At 37.0% G+C, this 19,738-nt stretch overlaps 1 protein-coding gene across 3 annotated transcripts in view; it reads left to right on the plus strand.

Annotated features, from left to right (window-relative positions):
- The window catches only part of TRPC1 (transient receptor potential cation channel subfamily C member 1), a 72,032-nt gene extending 52,629 nt beyond the window's left edge, over window positions 1–19,403 (plus strand). For all 3 annotated transcript variants that reach the window (XM_019656943.1, XM_019656945.1, XM_019656944.1), the window contains 6 exons: window positions 2,529–2,668; window positions 4,857–5,000; window positions 14,901–15,076; window positions 16,563–16,764; window positions 17,066–17,260; window positions 18,222–19,403. In XM_019656943.1, the coding sequence (XP_019512488.1) occupies window positions 2,529–2,668; window positions 4,857–5,000; window positions 14,901–15,076; window positions 16,563–16,764; window positions 17,066–17,260; window positions 18,222–18,449 (1,085 nt within the window). In that variant the 3' untranslated portion in view covers window positions 18,450–19,403. The remainder of the gene's footprint in view (window positions 1–2,528; window positions 2,669–4,856; window positions 5,001–14,900; window positions 15,077–16,562; window positions 16,765–17,065; window positions 17,261–18,221) is intronic.
- Window positions 19,404–19,738: the final 335 nt, after the last annotated feature.

Consider the following 19,738-nt stretch of genomic DNA (forward strand, 5'->3'; position numbering starts at 1 on the left):
CTGTAGAGGGCAGTGTCACTGGCCCTCATATGTGGGATCCGAACCGGGGCCCTCTGGCGTCCCAAGCCAGTTCTTAACCAACACGCCACTCGGCCGGCCCTGTTTGCAGACTTTTAACTCCTTTGTTTACCTCTGGATCTTCAACGTGTTTTTAGCCTCAGCATTTCCCACTTATCTTTTTACTTGCTCTGTGGTAAAAGGATATTGAAATTTAGTCTTTTTGATGGTATAAGGCACTGATTGATTAATATGTTCTCGATTGTTTCAATTATTAAATAATTTGAAACGAGTTAATGTAAAATGTTCACTTTTAGTTCTTCATCTATAAAAAGAATTTGAATATTTTGAGATTTTTATTTTTATTTGGAAATTAGTTAATTTCAAGTAACTTATTTCATTGTGTTTTATTTTTAGCCATATGCAATCCATGATGCATTAATATTTAAAATTAGGTAGATAGCATAAAAACAATATGCATCTGAATTCTAGGTTAAAGAGAATTAAATAATTTCTTATTGTTAATATTTCCTGTTTCCTGTGTTTCTGCCATTTTATCTAAAATTTAATATTTTAATTTAGAAAATAATTTGTACTTTATTATATATAGTTCCAAATTGCATTGTTGTAGGCCTTTCCAATGTGAAATTTGTTTATATTATTATATGAATAGGTTAAAAAGGAATCTCTAAGAAGCACTTTTTCCCTCTATTTGAACTACTCCTGAAAGATTGTTGTGTATACCTTAGTCTTAAAGAAAGGAAATTTTATATGGTTTATTTATAACCTATTGTTTAAATGCTAATGAGAAAGAAAGAATATTTTCTTTGTTTTGTAAATAAGATTCAGTTTACCCGAGTTTGATAAGAATCAAATTAAAGTTATATTTCTTAGCAGTGAGGTAGAACTCATTGAACTCAGAGTCAGAACCACCCTTTGGACAGCATAAATAAATATGCTGCTGTCATTGAATTGCATATTAACGATAAAACTGTGGTTACTCCTTTTAATCATGATGGCCGTGTTTTCAATAACATTATTGAACACACACACACACACACACACACACACACACACACACACACACACACACACGATTGATTTTCCAACCATAATCTGCCTCAGTAGAAGAGTGCAATGCAAAATTCATGGAATTCTTTTACTTTTCTCAGCACAGCTTCTGCTTTACAACATTTAGATCTGGATATTCCTTGCCAAGGATGTCTTTTAAGCCTGTTATGTGACTGGATCACTCAGGCTTTGTTAAACATATAAAGCTGAATGTGCTCTCAGTAAACATGTAGGACTCGTTTGCCTGCTTGTTTAAAGGCACCCCTTCAATTTATTATTCAAGCAGTGAGCACAGTAACTTTTGACTCATGATGACTGACTTCTGTATGTTTGTTTGTTTCCTGTTCGTTTCCTTAGTCATCCAGAAAACAGTAGGGATACGTTATAAAAAGCAAGGTAGGAAAGAGGAAATAATGTGTTGATGAATGCACAGAATATTAATGGTATCCTTTGACTTAATGTTTTATTATTAGGATATAATGTTTTTATGATGTTGAACACTGCTGTCCTTCCATGGTTTTCTTAACGTAGTATGTTTCCAAGGAAACCACTGTGATAGATAACATGAGGTTATATTCCCATGAAGAAAGAGTTCTTACATGCAGTTAATCCTTTCTCCTCTGAAAAGTTTTGAGTACAGAAGTATCACTTGCATTTTAAAGGGACTACTCTGCCTGCTGTGTGCAGAGTGGATTTTAGGGGGATCAGGGTAGAAAAATGGAGGCCAGGTAGGCTATTTAATAATTCAGGCAAGAGAGGATGGTGGTTTGAAGCTGAAGTGATAGTAAGAAAAGTTAGCTCCTAAATATATTTTGAAAGTGGAGCCAGTAGGTTTTGCTATTGCATTGAATGTGTGGTTTAAAAGAAATGTGAGTCAAGGGTGATTCAAGGACATTTGGATTGAGCAACTGGAAGGATGGAGTTGCCATCAGAGAGATGGTGAAGTCTTCCAGTGCAGTGAACGTGGGGCCAGGGATTAGGAATCCAGCTTGGACATGTGAGGACATCCAGGTGGAGACGTGGAGTGGCCTAGTACCTCTATAAGTGGAATTTAAGAAAGAGGTTTAGAGGTAGTAATTTGAAAGGCTGCCACACTGATGATTCTTAAAGCCGTTAGACTAGGCTGGATAAAGTCACCATAGGAGCAAGTGTAGATAGAGAAAATCAGGAACTGAGCCTTTGGGGTGGTGGGGAGGTGTAGCATCAATTTATTTGTTTTCTTAGGCTTGTTTGACCTCACTTATTAAAATCCCTCTCTGGGAAAGATACTGTCATATCAAACTTAAGGTTATTTTCTTTCAAATTTTGAGAATTTTTTTACCAAAAATTGTTTGTTTCTTCTGAATTAGCCTATAGCTGATGCAAGGGTTTTATTTAATACTTTGAGTCTTAAAGTATTTTTTTAGTTTATTATTGAATGAAGAGCTCTGTTTGATTTTTTTTGTTTTCATTTTTTTTAGGGATGATCTGGTCAGACATTAAAAGACTCTGGTATGAAGGGTTGGAAGACTTTTTAGAAGAATCTCGTAATCAACTCAGTTTTGTCATGAATTCACTTTATTTGGCAACCTTTGCCCTCAAAGTGGTTGCTCACAACAAGGTGACTATTATCTATGTCAATTGGAGGTACAAATGGAGTTTATTTGGGAAAAACCTGAGGTTTGGGGCACTGAACTCAGAGTTGCTTTGGCTCAGTTCTATCTGACGTGTTTTCCTTTTCCACAGATCCCTGTGTGAGGGAACCGTACACACTGTTTCCTTCCTTCCTTTCCAATAGTGTGAAGGGTGTTAGCTGTAGTTCAATGTCAGTTACCTACTACTATGTGCCAGGCCCGGTTGACACTTGCTATACTTTATCTCATTTATCCTCACAGGGACTCTATGAGACAGATGTCCTTATCCCCACTTTGCAAATCAGGAAAACGAAGCTCAGAAATATTAAGTAATTTGTCCAAGACCACACAGTAAGAAACCAAGACTGGATTTAAATCCAGGTCTGTCTAGGCATTTTCTTTCTTCCAAATGCTGAGTCCTTAGACCTGAGCTAGGCTTGTATACCTCATTAACTTGTATATGCTTCAAATGAAAACATAAAGTTACTTACATTGATTTGTGTTAGATATTTACATATGCCACAAAAACAAGTTTATCTGAATGGAATTCATTATATAGTGTTTTACACATTCCAAATCATGATTATGATGTTACATAGCTTAAAAAGTGATGTAAATGTAATTGTTTTTCTGATCCCTGTATTTTTTTAATTTAGAATTTGGCAAAAATCTAGCCTTATACGCATCTTATAATTTTACGTTTATAAAGATTTAAGCTCCCCCCAAACCTAGAAAAGGTAATAGATTTTATGTTAACTATCTTTGTTTAAACCTTGAGTTTATAATTCTCCTGAGGTGTCACATTCAAGGAACTAAAAGATATAATATTATATTTTCTGTTTCTTGACTAATTTATAGACTATAGAGAAAGCAAACTGGTTATCTTACATCATTTTACTTTATTAAAAAAACTCTATTCTTTTAAGTAATCACTAGTATGGAGCATGTTTGTTTGGTATGTTCAATGACCATAGTTGTGAAATTACTAAGAAAATAAAAATTTGGTCATACATAGATATATAGTTCAATAAGGCGTTTGAGGGTTGTTGGTTTCTTGACTGGTCTCTTTAGTTCCAGAAGTGGAGATGCCCAGACATCTCCATCCAAACCAGGATATTTTCAGAGTGAAAAGAGAGAGACTCTATTAATAATTATGCCAGGAAAACTGGTATATAATCTGCAACTATCCCAGACAATTGAACTATGTGATCACTCTCTGGGTATAACAGTGGACTCTTTTTGTTGGTATTTACAAGGGAGAAGAATTTCTATGGTTCATTCTAGAATCCTGAGTCAGGGGGCTAAGTTAATGTAATTTGCTAACTAATTACCGTATTTTTCTGTGTATAATGCGCACATTTTGGCTCAAATTTGTGAGATAAAAATAAGGATGCACATTATTTACATGGGTAGTACTAATTCAGTGTCTATATAACTGTTTTAAATTCTTTTGTTTATGCTTATGAGTTAAAAGTGTAACTCTAGAAATCAACAGTGATATCCATATGCAAAATAATACCCTGGAATACGATATTCGGTTTGTTGAATTTACGGCGAACTTGGAATGATAAAAAGTTTTTGGCCTTCTATGATGTGTAAATATCATAAATTTGTTACTGATTCATAAAATTTCTTGTACAATATGTTAAAAAATAAATGCTAAAATTCTTGTATAATACAAAAAACAAGTACCTAAATGTAAACAAATACAAATTTGAATTAAAAAATTAAAACGAAAGATTTTTTTTCCTGAAAGTTGGGCAAAAAACGTGGGTGTGCGTTATATACAGGAGCACATTATGCATAGCAAAATACGGTAATTGACATGCAAAGGTACTTAAAGTTTGTGTTATGGGATTTAAGAAAAACAAGCAAACGTTTCATTCATAAAAAATTTAATGACAATTTTTTGAATTGTTTAGTTTTTTCAAAACCTAAGAATTTCTGCCAAAACCTTATATAGAGTTACTGATATTGCATCACCTATGTAGAAATCTTTTATTTAGTTTAAAAAATATTATTTCTATTGAAAGAAGAGAACTGTATAAAACATAAATGGAGATCCCCTAGGAGACATAATTAAAATAATTTTTTCGGCAATCAGAATATTTGTTTTTATTTTCCTAAATCAAGAGAGCTATTTATTTACCTTTGGCTTTTTCTTCCTAACCTTAGTTTCATGATTTTGCTGATCGGAAGGACTGGGATGCATTCCATCCTACGCTGGTGGCAGAAGGGCTTTTTGCATTTGCAAATGTTCTGAGTTATCTTCGTCTCTTTTTTATGTATACAACAAGCTCTATCTTGGGTCCATTACAGGTAAATAATTAAAATTTCTTAAAGAATATTCATTAGATGTCATTATTATTGTGTCTTTCTACTTATCCACTGGAACATTGTTCTCTTTTTATGTTAAAGCTAAACTTTGCTTTTGAAAATACTTAACAATTGAAAGGACATAGTGTGTTCATGCTTTGCATCTGGCTGAAGGACAGTCCTTTGCTTTCAGGTGCTCACACTTTGCTAAGCTGTGGTCCATTGTCCCTCGCCCCTAGCCCACAGACATAGATGAGTTTTAAATATAGTTATACTTCAGACATAAAAATCTGCCTTTTACCAAAATGAATCTCACATTTAAATTTTTAAGTGATAAATATAAGGGGGCTGTTATGCAAACAAAATTCATACTTCATGATGATTCTGAAAATATGTAAGCTATATTGTAAAAAATTCTCTTTCACGTTGTTTAATAAATAGTAAATGTAATGAGTTGGAAAATAGCATATTTAGAGCTAAAAAATTTCAGAGTTTATGTAGTCTATGCTTTATTGCACTTTATAGTTAAAGAAATTGAGCTTTTGAGATGGTATGTGATTTGTTCAAAGTAGTATGATTATCATGCATGAGAGTCCACAACTAAATTTTAGATCTCTTAACACTAAAGAAAGGACTCATAATTGGTTGAATTTACCCCACAGATTAAGTAGTTGATTTTTCTTTAAAGATTTTATTGGGGAATTGGGGGAGGTAACAGCATTGGGGAATTGGGGAAGGGGAACAGAAAAGTTGCTGTCCTTTTGTTCTTCAGTCTAGTTGTGGAGGACGTTGCTTCACTGGCCCAAGCTGGCACAATCATTGCACTCTTCCCAGGCGAGGCAGATCAGTAGCCGGCTTCTGGACGGCCGCTCATGGCGGCTGCTGGCTACACACGGTAGCCCATGGCAACCCACTGCAGCAGGGGCTACAGCTTACACTGTCGCCTGTGACTTATGGCAGCCCAACTCCAGGTTGAGCTGTTGTTCAGCATCTTAGCTGTAGAGGGCAGCATCACAGGCCCTCATATGTGGGATCCGAACCGGGGTCCTCTGGCATCCCAAGCCAGCTCTCAACCAATGTGCCATTCGACTGGCCCCAAAGGGGATATTTTAAATAAAGGGCATAATTAACTTCTCCAGAGATGTGTAAATAAAACATGTAGGAAAAACCTGATTTGATTTGGCTTGTGTTATTGTCCTGCAACAGTGTTTTCTGAAGTGTGACCCCTTAACCAAGTCCTGTGAGATGCTCTGACTGAAATAAGTTTAGGACACATTTGCATTAAAGCCTGTGAGAAAGAAGTAAAGAAACTTGTTTGACCTTGTTCAAACTATCATTACCTAAATTCATTTAATGTCATACACATTTTTTATGAAATATGCTCAGGTCTCTGTTTTTCTCCAAAACATGGTATGTGAAACACTGGTTTAGACCATCTCTTCTTTTGATTTAATTTTGCCACTAATATCTTCTATGAATGTTTTAATCAAGAGTCAGCAGTATTTTTACATGCACGTTGATTTTTTTTAAGCTAAAAACCTGATGATATCACTAAGTTTCTAGACTAGAAATTTCTTTATAAATTTCTACAAAGAATTAAAAAGGATAAAGCATATTATTATTTATTAGTGAATTATCTATTTTGTTTTCTTAAAACTGTTGAGTCAGGTCTTCCTGACTTAGTCGCTTCCCAAAAGAACTATAAATGTGTATACAAATACTGCATTTGTTATTTCAGTCGTTGTATGTGTTTTTCTCCTCCAGCAGGATAATTTGTATTATTCTAATACCATAGAACTAACAAATAATTTGTCAGGCCAACAAATATTTATTGTGTTCCTATTTTTAAAAAATGTCTGCAGTTGAATCATATGTTTAAATATTATAATCTAGTGCAGCAAATGATTTTTAGAAAATTATCTTTAAGGTATAATTTGCATACAGTGAAATGCACCATTTAACTAATGAGTTTTGCAAATGTATCAACTTGTTCAGTCACCATAATCAAGGTATAGAACATTTGCATCCCCCCAAAGAGTTTTTTGGTGCCTTTTTGCATTTAGTATTCTCTCCAACCTCATCCCAGGCAACCATTGGTTATCTGTGTGTGATTGTCTAGTAGAGGCTCATCTCGGAATTGAAGAATTTGGAAGTACAAGTGGAATTAATATGGTGTTACAAAGCAAATCTTCTCAGATGGAAGGCTGTCTGCCATCTTTAGAGTGTAATTGGCTCTCATGGTTGCAAGCTCCTTGCTCTAAATCATTACATCAAGTCTGCATCCATCAGGAAGAAGGAGAAAAGCAGAGGGCAAAAGGCAGAAAGCATGGTCCAGTTGTCTTTCTCTTTTTATCAAGAGAAAAATCATTTTCCAACTACTTCCACTTGTAACTCATTGGCCACAATTTGGTCACATGGCTATTTGTAGCTACAAGAAAATTTGAGGAGATAAGAACTTTTAATTGAGCACTTTGTCCCTCAAAAAAATAAATGTCTGGGCCGGCTGAGTGGTGCATTGGTTAAGAGTTGGCTTGGGACGCCAGCTCGGAGCAGCAGGGCCCCAGTTCGGATCCCACATGTGGGCCAGTGATGCTGTGCCCCCCTACAGCTAAGATGGCGAACAACAGCTCAACCTGGAGTTGGGCTGCTGTGAGGCGACGGCATAGGCTGCAGCCCCTGCTGCAGTGGGCTGCCATAAGCTACCGTGAGTGGCCGGCAGCTGGTATGAGCTGCCAGCAGCCGGTATGAGCTGCCAAGAACCGCTGTGAGCAGCCATCCAGTGGCCAGCGACCGATCTGCCTCACCCGGGAAGAGCACAATGATAATATCAACGTGGGCCAGTGAAGCGATGTCCTCCACAACTAGACTGAAGAACAAAAGGACAGCAACTTGTCTGTTCCCCTCCCCCAATTCCCTAATAAAATCTTAAAAAAAAAAATCAACATCTGTTTAGTTAAGAAGAGGACAAAAAATAAACATTGAATAGGAACCTGTAGAGTCATATTTTCAGGCTTCTTTAAGTAAATTAAAGAAGTTTTCAAGTAAAGACGTTTGTTTTCTAGTGTAGTATTATCATGATAGATTTGTATTATATGGCAGAGCCAAAGTATTATAGAATAGTTTTATGTATAAAATTTTTAATACTTTTTTACATTTTGTTCATCATGAGTAAGAAACTAAATTAAAATAGACTAATACAGTTACAAGTATAAAACTAAAAGAAATGTGAAAAGAAAATTGACAATAACGTCACTACTTTAGCAGAAGTGCAATTTTTTCCCTTTATGTACATAGCCTGCTATGTCAAATAATGTTTTATGTGATTACTACAGTTGTTTGTCAGATTTATCTCTGTTTACTAACATTTTTTCCTTCCAAACACTTTGCAGATTTAGAAGTTGACAGACTTTTATTTTAACTCATTATATAACCTGTCACAGGGGTCCAGATCTTTGCCTTGTGTAGAATGACCATGTTTTGTATTCCAAATGGAGACACTTCGGGGAATGAAAAGGATGCTATTAATGACTAAGTTGGGACAATTAGTATAAACTGGGACTGTCCTAGGCACATCCAGGTCGTAGGACTATCCTATGGTGTAATATATAAAATGATCCTGTATTCAGCGGGATCCTTTATCCTAGCACTTGACATTTTTATGATTGTGTGAATGTATTTATTAAATTTGTGATTTATGTTGTAGGTAGACTTTGAAAGGTGGCCTTCTATAATGTGGCCCTACTTGCTTTCTAGCCATCTCTCACTATACTCATCTCTTTATCTCTTCCTGAAATAATTCTCCATCTGGGTCAAGACCAGTCACTAATCTCACACAAGTGCTTTCTCACTTCCATGTCATTGTTTATGTTATTACCCTGTTTAGAATGTCCCAGCCATATCCTCTGCTTGTTGAAATTTTACTTATTTGTTTAACAAACATTCATTGAGTGCCTAGTAAGTGCTGGATGCCAAGAATACTAAAATGAATAAGCTGCAATATCTTTCTAAGGAGCTCATAGTTCATTGAGGGTGACAAGCAAGCCAATGACATTTAGAATGGTAAATGCTGTAATAGAGAGCTCATATGAAGGACACTCACTTTATCCTAAGGCATCAGAGAAGGCTTCCCAGAAGACATGACACTGGAATTTAGCATTGAAAAATGAATAAAAAGGAAGTGGATGTTGGACTTTTCAGGGAAAGGGAACATGTGCCAGTTTTAGTGTCCCCTCCACTAGAAAATCTATTCCTACACTCTTACTTCCGTGGGAATGAATAACTTCATCCAATGAACTTATTACTTTGAACCTCTATAAGCACTTCCTAAAGCTTGTTTTAATTGTAAGACAATTTATATTTACTTTGCCTTAAACTTTCAGTTATGTTGTTTCTAGTAAATTAAAAATTCCTTGATGATGGGGAATTTTCTCATCTGTGCTTTACTCACTGTCTTGCCATAGTAGTTACTTAATGAATTTTTGTTGAATTGAAAAACTGGTGCTGAGTTCTGGTCAGGATGGTGGAGTAGGTGAATGCTGTGCTGGCCTTGTCCCACAACCACATCAAAATTACAACTAAACTACAGAATCGCCTGAAGTCCTAGCTGAACAGAAGCCCTATAACTAAAGACATATAGGAGAAGCCACCTTGAGGATGGTAGGAAGGGTGGAGACGTGGAGTGGGCTGGTCCCACCCCCATCTGTGACAGTTAAAAATCAGTAGAGGTATCTCAGCTGTGGAGGTCTCAACCTAAGGAGCGAGGAGTTGGGACCCCTCGGGTCCCAGGCTCCCCAGCCCTGTGCTAGGGGGAGAAATCCCCATAACTTCTAGCTGCGAAAACCAGTGGAGATTGTGGCTGAGACAGAGAGCTGCTGGAGTCCCAGGTGATGCTCTTATAGGGCCTGCATACTGACTTACTGACAAACTCACTCACCCTGAACTCCAGCACTGGGGCAGCAGCTTGAAAGGCACCAGGGACATACGGAGAGGAACTGAATCTTCTGACTTCAGGTCGAGGGCTGGAGGAACAGCTTTGTCTCAGACAAAAGTGCTGACAGAAGCCATTGTCCCTTTGTTGAGCCTTCCCCCTCCCCCGCCCACCACCACCACCTAGCCTGCACAGGCAGGTGCCATATCTGAGTCTCCATCAACCTAGCTAACATAATTCACCCCCACCTTGGTGATTCCCTGAGACTCCACCCCACCCAATTTGTGGGCCCAGCCAAGCTGTTTCCAGTGGCTTTTCCACACAAACATCCTGCCTTGGCTAATGCTGCGGACTTTCTTAAAACCTCTCAAAGGTTCACAAACCCCAAACAAGCAGCATCTGGCCTCGATGTGCCCCATACATCTTGCTAAGCAGCCCCAAGCCCGGCACTAGTGGCAGCTGGCCTCAGTTCACAGCTTACCCTCTCCCAGGTACCTCCAAGCTCAGCACAAGTGGCACCATCTGCAGATCACTTTGTAGCTCCTACCAAGTGGTGCTGGGCAGGGCACAGGCAGTGGCTGACCTCAATCTGCACCAGAGCCCCTCCCCAGAGACCATCACACCCAGTGGCCAGCTTCAGATCACACCAGAGAACCACCCAACCACCTCCACAAAAGATACTCTCAAAGGGCATACTTGGCAGGCACCAGAGCCCTGCTAAAGTGAATCCTGCTTTGTAGAGTCAGCACCTGCACAACAGCTCCTCCTCTGTAGTCACGGCCAGTCCTGACAACCAGTTAGCCTGAGGGTCAGTCCCTCCCACTGATGTACCCACAGCAACCAAATCTCAAATATTACAGAAGGGCACACACAACCCACACAATGGACACACCTGGAGCACCTGGCTCAAGTGAATAGAGACTGTGCCGATGGGCTCCACAGGTCACCTACTACCTGAGGCCACTCTACTAAGACGGGAGACATAGCAGGCCTACTTAATACATTAGAAACAAACACATGGAGAAAGCCAAAATGGGGAGACAAAGAAACATGTCCCAAACCAAAGAACAGAACAAAGCTTCGGAAGAAAAACTAAACAAAATAGAGACAAGCAATCTACCAGATGCAGAGTTCAAAACACTGATTGTAAAGATATTCAGTGATTTCAACAAAGAGATAAGAAACATAAAAATGGAGCTAGAAAACATAAAAAGAACCACTCAGAAATGAAGAGTACAACCACTAAAATGAAGAATACATTGAAGGGAATAAACAATAGATTAGATGAAGCAGAGGATAGAATCAACAATTTGGAAGATAAGGTAGCAGAAAACACCCAATCAGAACAGCAAAAAGAAAAAATCTAAAAAAATGAGGATAGTTTAAGGGGCCTCTAAGACAACATCAAGCATACCAACATTCACATTATAGGGGTACCAGAAGGAGAAAAGAGAGAACAAGGAATTGAAAACCTATTTGAAGAAATAATGACAGAAAACATTCTTAACCTGGTGAAGGAAATAGACATACAAGCCCAGGAAGTGCAGAGAGTCCCAAACAAGATGAACCCAAACAGGAGCACACCATGACACATAATTAAAATGCCAAAGCTTAAAGACAAAAATAATCTTAAGGGGCCGACCAAGTGGCTTAGTTGGTTAAGAGCATGAGCTCTGAGCAACAGGTCCCTGGTTCGATTCCCACACAGGCCAGTGAGCTGTGCCTGAGCTGAGCTGCCAACAGGTGGCAGGATGGCTCAGCAGGTGAGAGCACGTGCTCCTAACAAGGTTTGCCGGTTCGACTCCCTCATGAGAGGATGGGCTACACCCACCCATAACTAAGATTGAACATGACACCTTGAGCTGAGCAGCTATGAGCTGCAGATGGTCGGCCGGATAGCAGCTGAACTTGGAACTGAGCTAGCTGTGCCCTCCACAACTAAGACTGAAGGACAACAACTTGGCTGTTCCCCTCCCCTAATTCTCCAACACTGTTCCCCTTGCCCAATTCCCCAATAAAACGTTTAAAAAACAAAACAAAAGAATCTTAAAAGCAGCAAGAGAAAAGCAGTTAATTACCTACAACGGAGCTCCCATAAGACTGTCAGCTGATTTTTCAACAGAAACTTTGCAGTCCAGAAAGGATGGCAGAAAATATTCAAAGTGATGAAAAACAATGACCTATAACCAAGATTCCCCAGCAAAGCTGTAATTCAGAATCAAAAGACAGATTAAGAACTTCCCAAACAAGAAAAAGTTAAAGGAGTTCATTGCCATCAAACCAATATTACAAGGAATGTTAGACTTCTTTAAGACGAAGTAGAAGAAGAAAAGATCAAAACTATAAGTAGTAAAATGGCAGTAACTACATATCTACCAACAATTACTTTAAATATAAATGGTTAAATGCTCCAAAAGACATATAGGGTGGCTGAATGGGTAAGAAAACAAGAGCCTTACATATGCTGCCTACAGGAAACTCGCTTCATTTCGAAAACACACAGACAAAGTAAAGGGATGGAAAAAAGTATTTTGTGAAAATGGAAACTGAAAAAAAAGCTGGGATAACAATAATTATACCAGACAAAAATTAATTAAAATTTTTCATGTTTTAATTTTCATATTCCTCCAGTAAAACAGCTAAGTTTTAAATAAGTAAATATTTAAGAAAGCATTATTATTTTTTTTACAAATAACTAAATCTTATAACCTTTCTCAGACTAAAATAAATGTGCTGTTTTTAACGTTTGCCTTTTACATGAATGTTTAGTATGTATGCCGTTGGAGCTAATCTTCACCTCAGTGATACACCCTGTAACTACTTTTGGTTATTCCATCTTAATCAAGAACTAATGTGGCCGGCCGAGTGGCTCAGTTAGTTAGGAGCTTGCTCAAGAGTGCGAGCTCTGAGCAACAGGGTCGCTGGTTTGATTCATGGCCCGAGCTGAGCTGCCGCTGAGCTGCCGCTGAGCTGCCAAAAGGTGGCTGAGCTACAAAAAAAAAAACAACAACAACAAACAAAAACAAAACAAAACAAAAAGAACTAATGTGATGCTTTTAGAGACCAAGTCATGAAGTTTGTGGTTTTCTTATTAAATATTGCTCATCTTGATATTAAAATTGAGTTATGCTTACTCTATAAAACTTAGTAATGTTAAATTAAGGCTTCTACTTTGGGACTAAATTTTTAAAATAAAAATAAAAATATCATACATGGCCACTCTTGGAAAAGTCTATCTATAAAGCTTACAGCATCTAAATTTTCTTCAAAGGCAATCTTTTCTGAAGTTATTTAAAGCAGGTACTATATTCTTACTGTCATAACTTACTAAGTTTTCTAATATGTTATGACTTTATTCTAAGTACTCACAGTCTGAATAAATAATTTCTTTTCCAAGATGACCCATACATTTTGAGCTTTCTGATTCTAAAAGCTCCCTGTTTCTTTTGTCAGAATTTTGCCATGGGGCCAAGTGAGGTCAGCATGAGACTTTGAAAAGCACCACATGGCCGAGTCACACGTGCAGGGCAGGCATACGGACCTCACTGCTGCCTAGCCTGGGTTGCTAGCTTGTGGTGTGCCTAAGACATTTTAGCATACCTCTCCCACTTAATCAGCTGCTCACTCATGGGCCCGAGGGGCTTGACGACTTGCCTGCTGCTGCCCCTTTGTATCAGTGGTGACTGGCATGTGTGATTGTGACAGGCTTGAGGCAATTAGGAATTTTACGTTAAGCTGGATTTAATGATATAAATTTGACCTGGTTAAATGTGAGGAAGGGTTATGTTTAAACACTACTTTTTGTATCTTAAAAGTAATAAATGTATATAGTAAAGAAAATTCCAAATGAGAAAGTCTTCCTTCCGGTCTCTAGCCCTACCTCCTGTAGATAAGAATTATTAATAGTTCCTTATGTAAACTTCCAGAAGTTTCCTGTGCATATTAAATCATATCTATCTGAAAAGATCTATCTGATATATCCTTTTAAAGAGTAGACATGGGAGCTGTTACACAGTTCTACATCCTGCTTTTTTGACTTAATATTTTATGGACACCTTTCTATGCCAGCATAGAAAGTACAGTGCATACTTATAGATGCACTTCATTTTTTTAACATTTAGGATGTTCTGAATTTTTGGCTGCCTCTAACAATACTGTAATGAAAATCCTCGTCTATACATGTGCTTTTGTGTATTTCCTACCTATTGGCTAAAGCTGTAGGGAGAGAATTGCTGGGTCAAAAAGGGTAATGCCAAATTATTCTCCAAATTTATGTGCCAATTTAAACACCAAAAGTTTATGAAAAGTACCTATTCCCCAGATTTTGAAGAAGTATGGAAGAAGAATGATTAGGCTTGGATAAAGCTCCCAGATGCACTTCAGATGTCTACAATGCAAAAGATACTCATATTAATTCTAGACCCCTCATTTGACTTGTACACATAATATTTTCTAATAATGGACCCTAAATGAAAGAAAATCAATCACCTCAGCAAAAGATATTAGGGCAGTCTTGGAGGAGGAAATGCTGTCCTTTGGGAATTGGTTTAGAATTGGTTGCAAATAAATGGAATACTTTATGTCATAATGATTATATATATGTAAATTTTAAGAAACTAAATATAAGCATTTATTTCACTTCAGATTTGAGTGAGAAATTTTCCTTTTAATCACTTGCAAATTAGGCACTTAAATCTGCACATCTCTTCCTCTACCTTCATAGGAACAGTGCTCTCTGCAGACTTGGTCCAGGTACAAGCAATATACCATCCAACAGGCCGTGTTAACATGATCAGAATGGCTTTTTGTTAGGCAGCTGGAGTTTTGATGTTTTAAAAATGCTGAACTACCTCAACCAGAGGCATAAAAAGAGTAGATGTGGCTCATGTGTTTGTCTTCCTTTTATTGCCTGGTCGTTTAATATTTAATATTTTGTTTTCCTGATAATGTTAATGAACACCTAATATACTCCACAGATTTCAATGGGACAGATGCTACAAGATTTTGGAAAGTTTCTTGGGATGTTCCTTCTTGTTTTGTTTTCTTTCACAATTGGATTGACACAACTGTATGATAAAGGCTATACTCCCAAGGAACAGAAGGACTGTGTAGGCATCTTCTGTGAACAGCAAAGCAATGATACCTTCCACTCGTGAGTGTCTCATACAATGTCTTTACTGTTTCTCTCTTTCTATTGTGTTATGTATGAATTAATACCTACAGAAATAGAACTTCTAATTTTCTTTAAGAAATTCTTTTTTAATAAGTAGTACTTATTTTTCATGAATCGTTGGATGGTTATCTTCATACAGAAAATCGTAACTGATTAATAGGCCCATGTTCTTCCACTGTTTCCCCTCCTGTGGCACATCTTAGCAGAGGGACCCTTGGTGTTCTGTGCCCTGCTAGCATCTGGGGCAGGACCATCCTTTGTCAGTCTGATATATCGGAAGACATCTGACATCTCTGCTCCTCCAGAATTAAATGTCAGTAGCAACTCTCAGCCATTGTTACAACCAAAACACTCTCATATTTTCAAAACTGGCTAGGAGGTTATTCAAACTGAGAATTATTAGAGCTTCGTGAACAATTTTTTCTCTAATTTACTGTTATAGTAATACATATGTACTGTAATTAGGTTCAATTAGGAACTGAGCAACTGGTTGTGAGGCAGACAAAATACCTCTCCTCATTCTTAAATAAAATAATGGAGAAGGGATGTGGAATTACACATTTGTCAGGTTCCTATTGTGTACCAACTGTTCTTCAGTTACTGTCATGTCATCTTATTTAAGGAATTAAATGAATAATTAATATACATCTAACACTTTTTATATACTAGACAGTGTTCTAAGAGCTGAGTGAATGAAGTTATCAGTGAGCAAAACTACATCATGCAGCTTATATTTTGGTGAGGCGATATATGATATATGCAATAAAAAGAGAAATAAAATATATGCTCTATTACATAGTGATAAGGGCAAAAGAGACAAAGCTTGGGTCAGGGGGAATATATGTGGGAGCGGGTACAGTTTTAGATAGGAAGTGAGGGGAGGCCCCCCAGAGATGACATTCAAGTAAAGATATAAAGCCCATGAAGAATCAGGCAATTAAAGAGATACTGGAGGGAGAGCGTTGGCAGATAGAGTGGATGGCAAAGCAGATGTCCAAGATGGAGGATGGCTGGCATATTCAAGGAAGAGCCAGGAGGCAGGTGTGGGTGGAAGGGAATGAATCCCAGGGAGAAGTGTAAGACATGAGGTCAGAAAGGTGATGGGGATCACGCAGGACCCGCTTGGCCTTTGTAAGGACTTTGGGCTATTGAGATACCATTTGAAAGTTTTGAGCAGAGGAGTGACAGAATCTAATCAGGCAATAGCAGGGTCATAGCTGCCCCTGCATTGAGAATGGACAGAAAGGCAATAGGAGATTAAATGAGCGTTCATCTTTCTTCTGAGTCTATTTCTTTGTTTAAAGTAAGACATGCCTGTACTGCTGGGCTCAACTTCATTTATGTTATAAAGTATTCTTGGATTATCAATGTTTTCTTTAGGTGATGTTGATATAAATGAATTCTTCATTTTTGCTAATTAATTTCTTTAGTATTCTCTTAAACAGAAATGTAATTGTCTTTACAGGTTCGTTGGCACTTGCTTTGCTTTGTTCTGGTATATTTTCTCCTTAGCACATGTTGCAATCTTTGTCACGAGAATCAGTTACGGAGAAGAGCTGCAGTCCTTTGTGGGAGCCGTGATTGTCGGGACGTACAACGTGGTGGTGGTGATCGTGCTCACCAAGCTGCTTGTGGCCATGCTGCACAAAAGCTTTCAGCTGATTGCAGTAAGTTCATTCGCTCAGAACTGCATGGTCTCTTAAGGTCATACCAAGTGTATGAAAATTACAAGGATTAATAGTATCATTTAAGAATTAGATTTTTTAATGTAAATAATGTATATTAATTGCAAATCTTGAACCAAATTTTTACTTATAAGGTGTGAAAACATTTAGACAGTTTAAAACTATCTCTCTTTTTCTCCCTCGCCCCCGTGTGTGTGTGTGTGTGTGTGTGTGTCTGTGTGTCTGTGTGTCTGTGTGTCTGTGTGTTCACACCCTATACTACTTTTTCATTTGCTTCTTACAGAATCACGAAGACAAAGAATGGAAGTTTGCTCGAGCCAAGCTGTGGCTTAGCTACTTTGATGACAAATGTACTTTACCTCCCCCTTTCAACATCGTTCCCTCACCAAAGACAATCTGCTATATGATCAGTAGCCTCAGTAAATGGATTTGCTCTCATACATCCAAAGGCAAGGTTAAACGGCAAAATAGTTTAAAGGTAGGAGATTAGAACTGCAGTGTGGACGTTTTAACAGTTCCTAACCTCAGATGTGTCCTAAGGCATAAACATGCAGGCTTCTTAAGGCCTGACGCTGATTTTGTTTTCACTCTTGTTTCCCTGAAGCATGGCATATAGATAGAACATAAAGTAAGGACTCAGTAACTATTGAGAATGAGAGAGAAAGCTGCAATTGTTTCATGAAATCTTGTCTTGGTTTTAAAACATGGAAAATATTCAGAATACCTATTCTGTCAACGTAGATAAAGACTGACTAGTAGAGTCAGCTCATATTTTCCTGATTCTTCTTGAAAGTTATTCAATCATGAATAATTCAATACATGTTGCTATAAACCAGAGGTTGACAAACTTTTTCTTTAAAGGGCCAGATAGTAAATTATTTAGACTTTGTAGACCAAGACAAAATCAAAGATTTGTGTGAGTAGTTATATAACAAGAAAGAACCTAAATTTTTATTGATGAAATTTAAAATAAGTGAGTAACAATATAAGTGAGTAATAATTTTTATAATAGATCTATTAATAAAGAGTAGAATCCCATTTTGTTTAATTGGGTCTCAAAATTACTGTTTTCTATTGCAAAATTCATTATAAATGTTTATCTGTAAAAGCCATTCTTAGCTCCCAGGCCATAAAAAACAGGAAGTTGGCCCTATTTGGCCTGTGGTCATAGTTTGGTAATCCCTCCTATAAACTGAGGCTTCCTAAGTCTCTTTTTAAATCAAAATAAGCATACAGGTGAATGAATAAAACCAATATGCAGGCTATGTTTGTTTTAAACAAGTGTTGAATGTTATTTTATAAAACACAGTGGCAAGAATATAGTCTATTAAAGCATTAGAAAGATATGTGTTTGTATTTGTGAATTTTATTTAAAAATCTACCATATTTAAATATTGTTTATGCAGATTGTTAGTATCATATTATTGCTTGTTTTGAAGGAATGGAGAAATTTGAAACAAAAGAGAGATGAAAACTACCAAAAAGTGATGTGCTGCTTAGTGCATCGTTACCTGACTTCCATGAGGCAGAAGATGCAAAGTACAGATCAGGCAACTGTGGAAAATCTAAATGAACTGCGCCAAGATCTGTCAAAATTCCGAAATGAAATAAGAGATTTACTTGGCTTTCGGACTTCTAAATATGCTATGTTTTATCCAAGAAATTAACCATTTTCTAAATCATGTAGAGAATAATTTTCAATAATAACTCTGAAAGACTGTTTGCATAACTCGCAATTCAATAAGATATATATTGAAATAAACAATTATGTAAAAGCCATTCTTTAAAATATTTATTGCATAAATATATGTTATATAAAATATGTATATAGAATTAGTTTTTTAGAACCCTCTGTTAGCGACTTTTTGTAGGAGCAAAACAGATTAAGGAAAGAGATTTTGTAAGCATGCTGCTTGGTTTTCGTATTTGAACAGTGCAGTAAAAGTTTTTCTCTATGTTTAAAAAGGGCAGTTGTGATTGTACAGATTGCCAGAAAGTTCAGTAATGAAGATCGGTAAATGCGGGCTGATCTCTGTCCGTAGGATAACTTGAAATAATAGAAGTCATGGTTTTAAAATCTCTGTTTTAGGACTTCACATATCATTCAGTATTTATTATTTAGGAGTATAGTTTTTGTCTAAAATAATAGTCCATTTTTTTCTTATTTTGTTGTAATCCTAAGCAACAAAGAAGCAACCTTAATGGATATTTGAATTTATTCATGTCTCTGTAAATTTAAATTCATTTCAGTTTTGTTATTGTAATAAACCAGGGTTGCCAAAAAATATATACACATTTTAAGAGATGTTATCTATGTATTACTTTTTGAACCTGAATTGAATTTTGGTAGCACTGTGTAGTATGATGTTCGCTCAAAAGATGGCATTAATCAAATGAATACTAGCGTTACCTTTGTCCTTGGTAGGACAGTCAAAGAAACTGGCAGAAGCACGATTGTTGTTCGAGGGGCGCAAGATCATTTTGAAGTGGTATTTGAAATTCGAGAACGTTGTGGAAGTACAACTACAATGAAGGCATGAGTGTACAACAGAACCTCCAACATGCCTAACAATTGTACCCATTCATGATAAGTTTGAGACGTATGGTACTGTGTGAAGAAATTGAAACGGCATGCGCAGCAATACAAGTGGACACTTTGGCCAACGTTGCTCAAGCTATAGTTCGCCGTAATCAGAAATGTCTGGATACTGGTGGTAACCACTTTGAGCACCTCTTGTAATTGCAGAAGTCAAACGTGAGTTGTATTCACCTTTTGTTACCGGTGTATGTTATTACAATTTTAATACAGTTGTTTCCTTTCTTAAAATGTATATACATTTTTGGGGCACTCTGTATTTATTTTTACATAGTTGTAATCACTATTTTTTAATTTTGCTTTTTTCACTTAGTAGAATTTTATATATATACATTTCCATGTATTGATATAGTCCATGTA

Source organism: Hipposideros armiger, unplaced genomic scaffold (assembly GCF_001890085.2).
Source record: "Hipposideros armiger isolate ML-2016 unplaced genomic scaffold, ASM189008v1 scaffold_270, whole genome shotgun sequence".
NCBI lineage: Eukaryota > Metazoa > Chordata > Mammalia > Chiroptera > Hipposideridae > Hipposideros > Hipposideros armiger.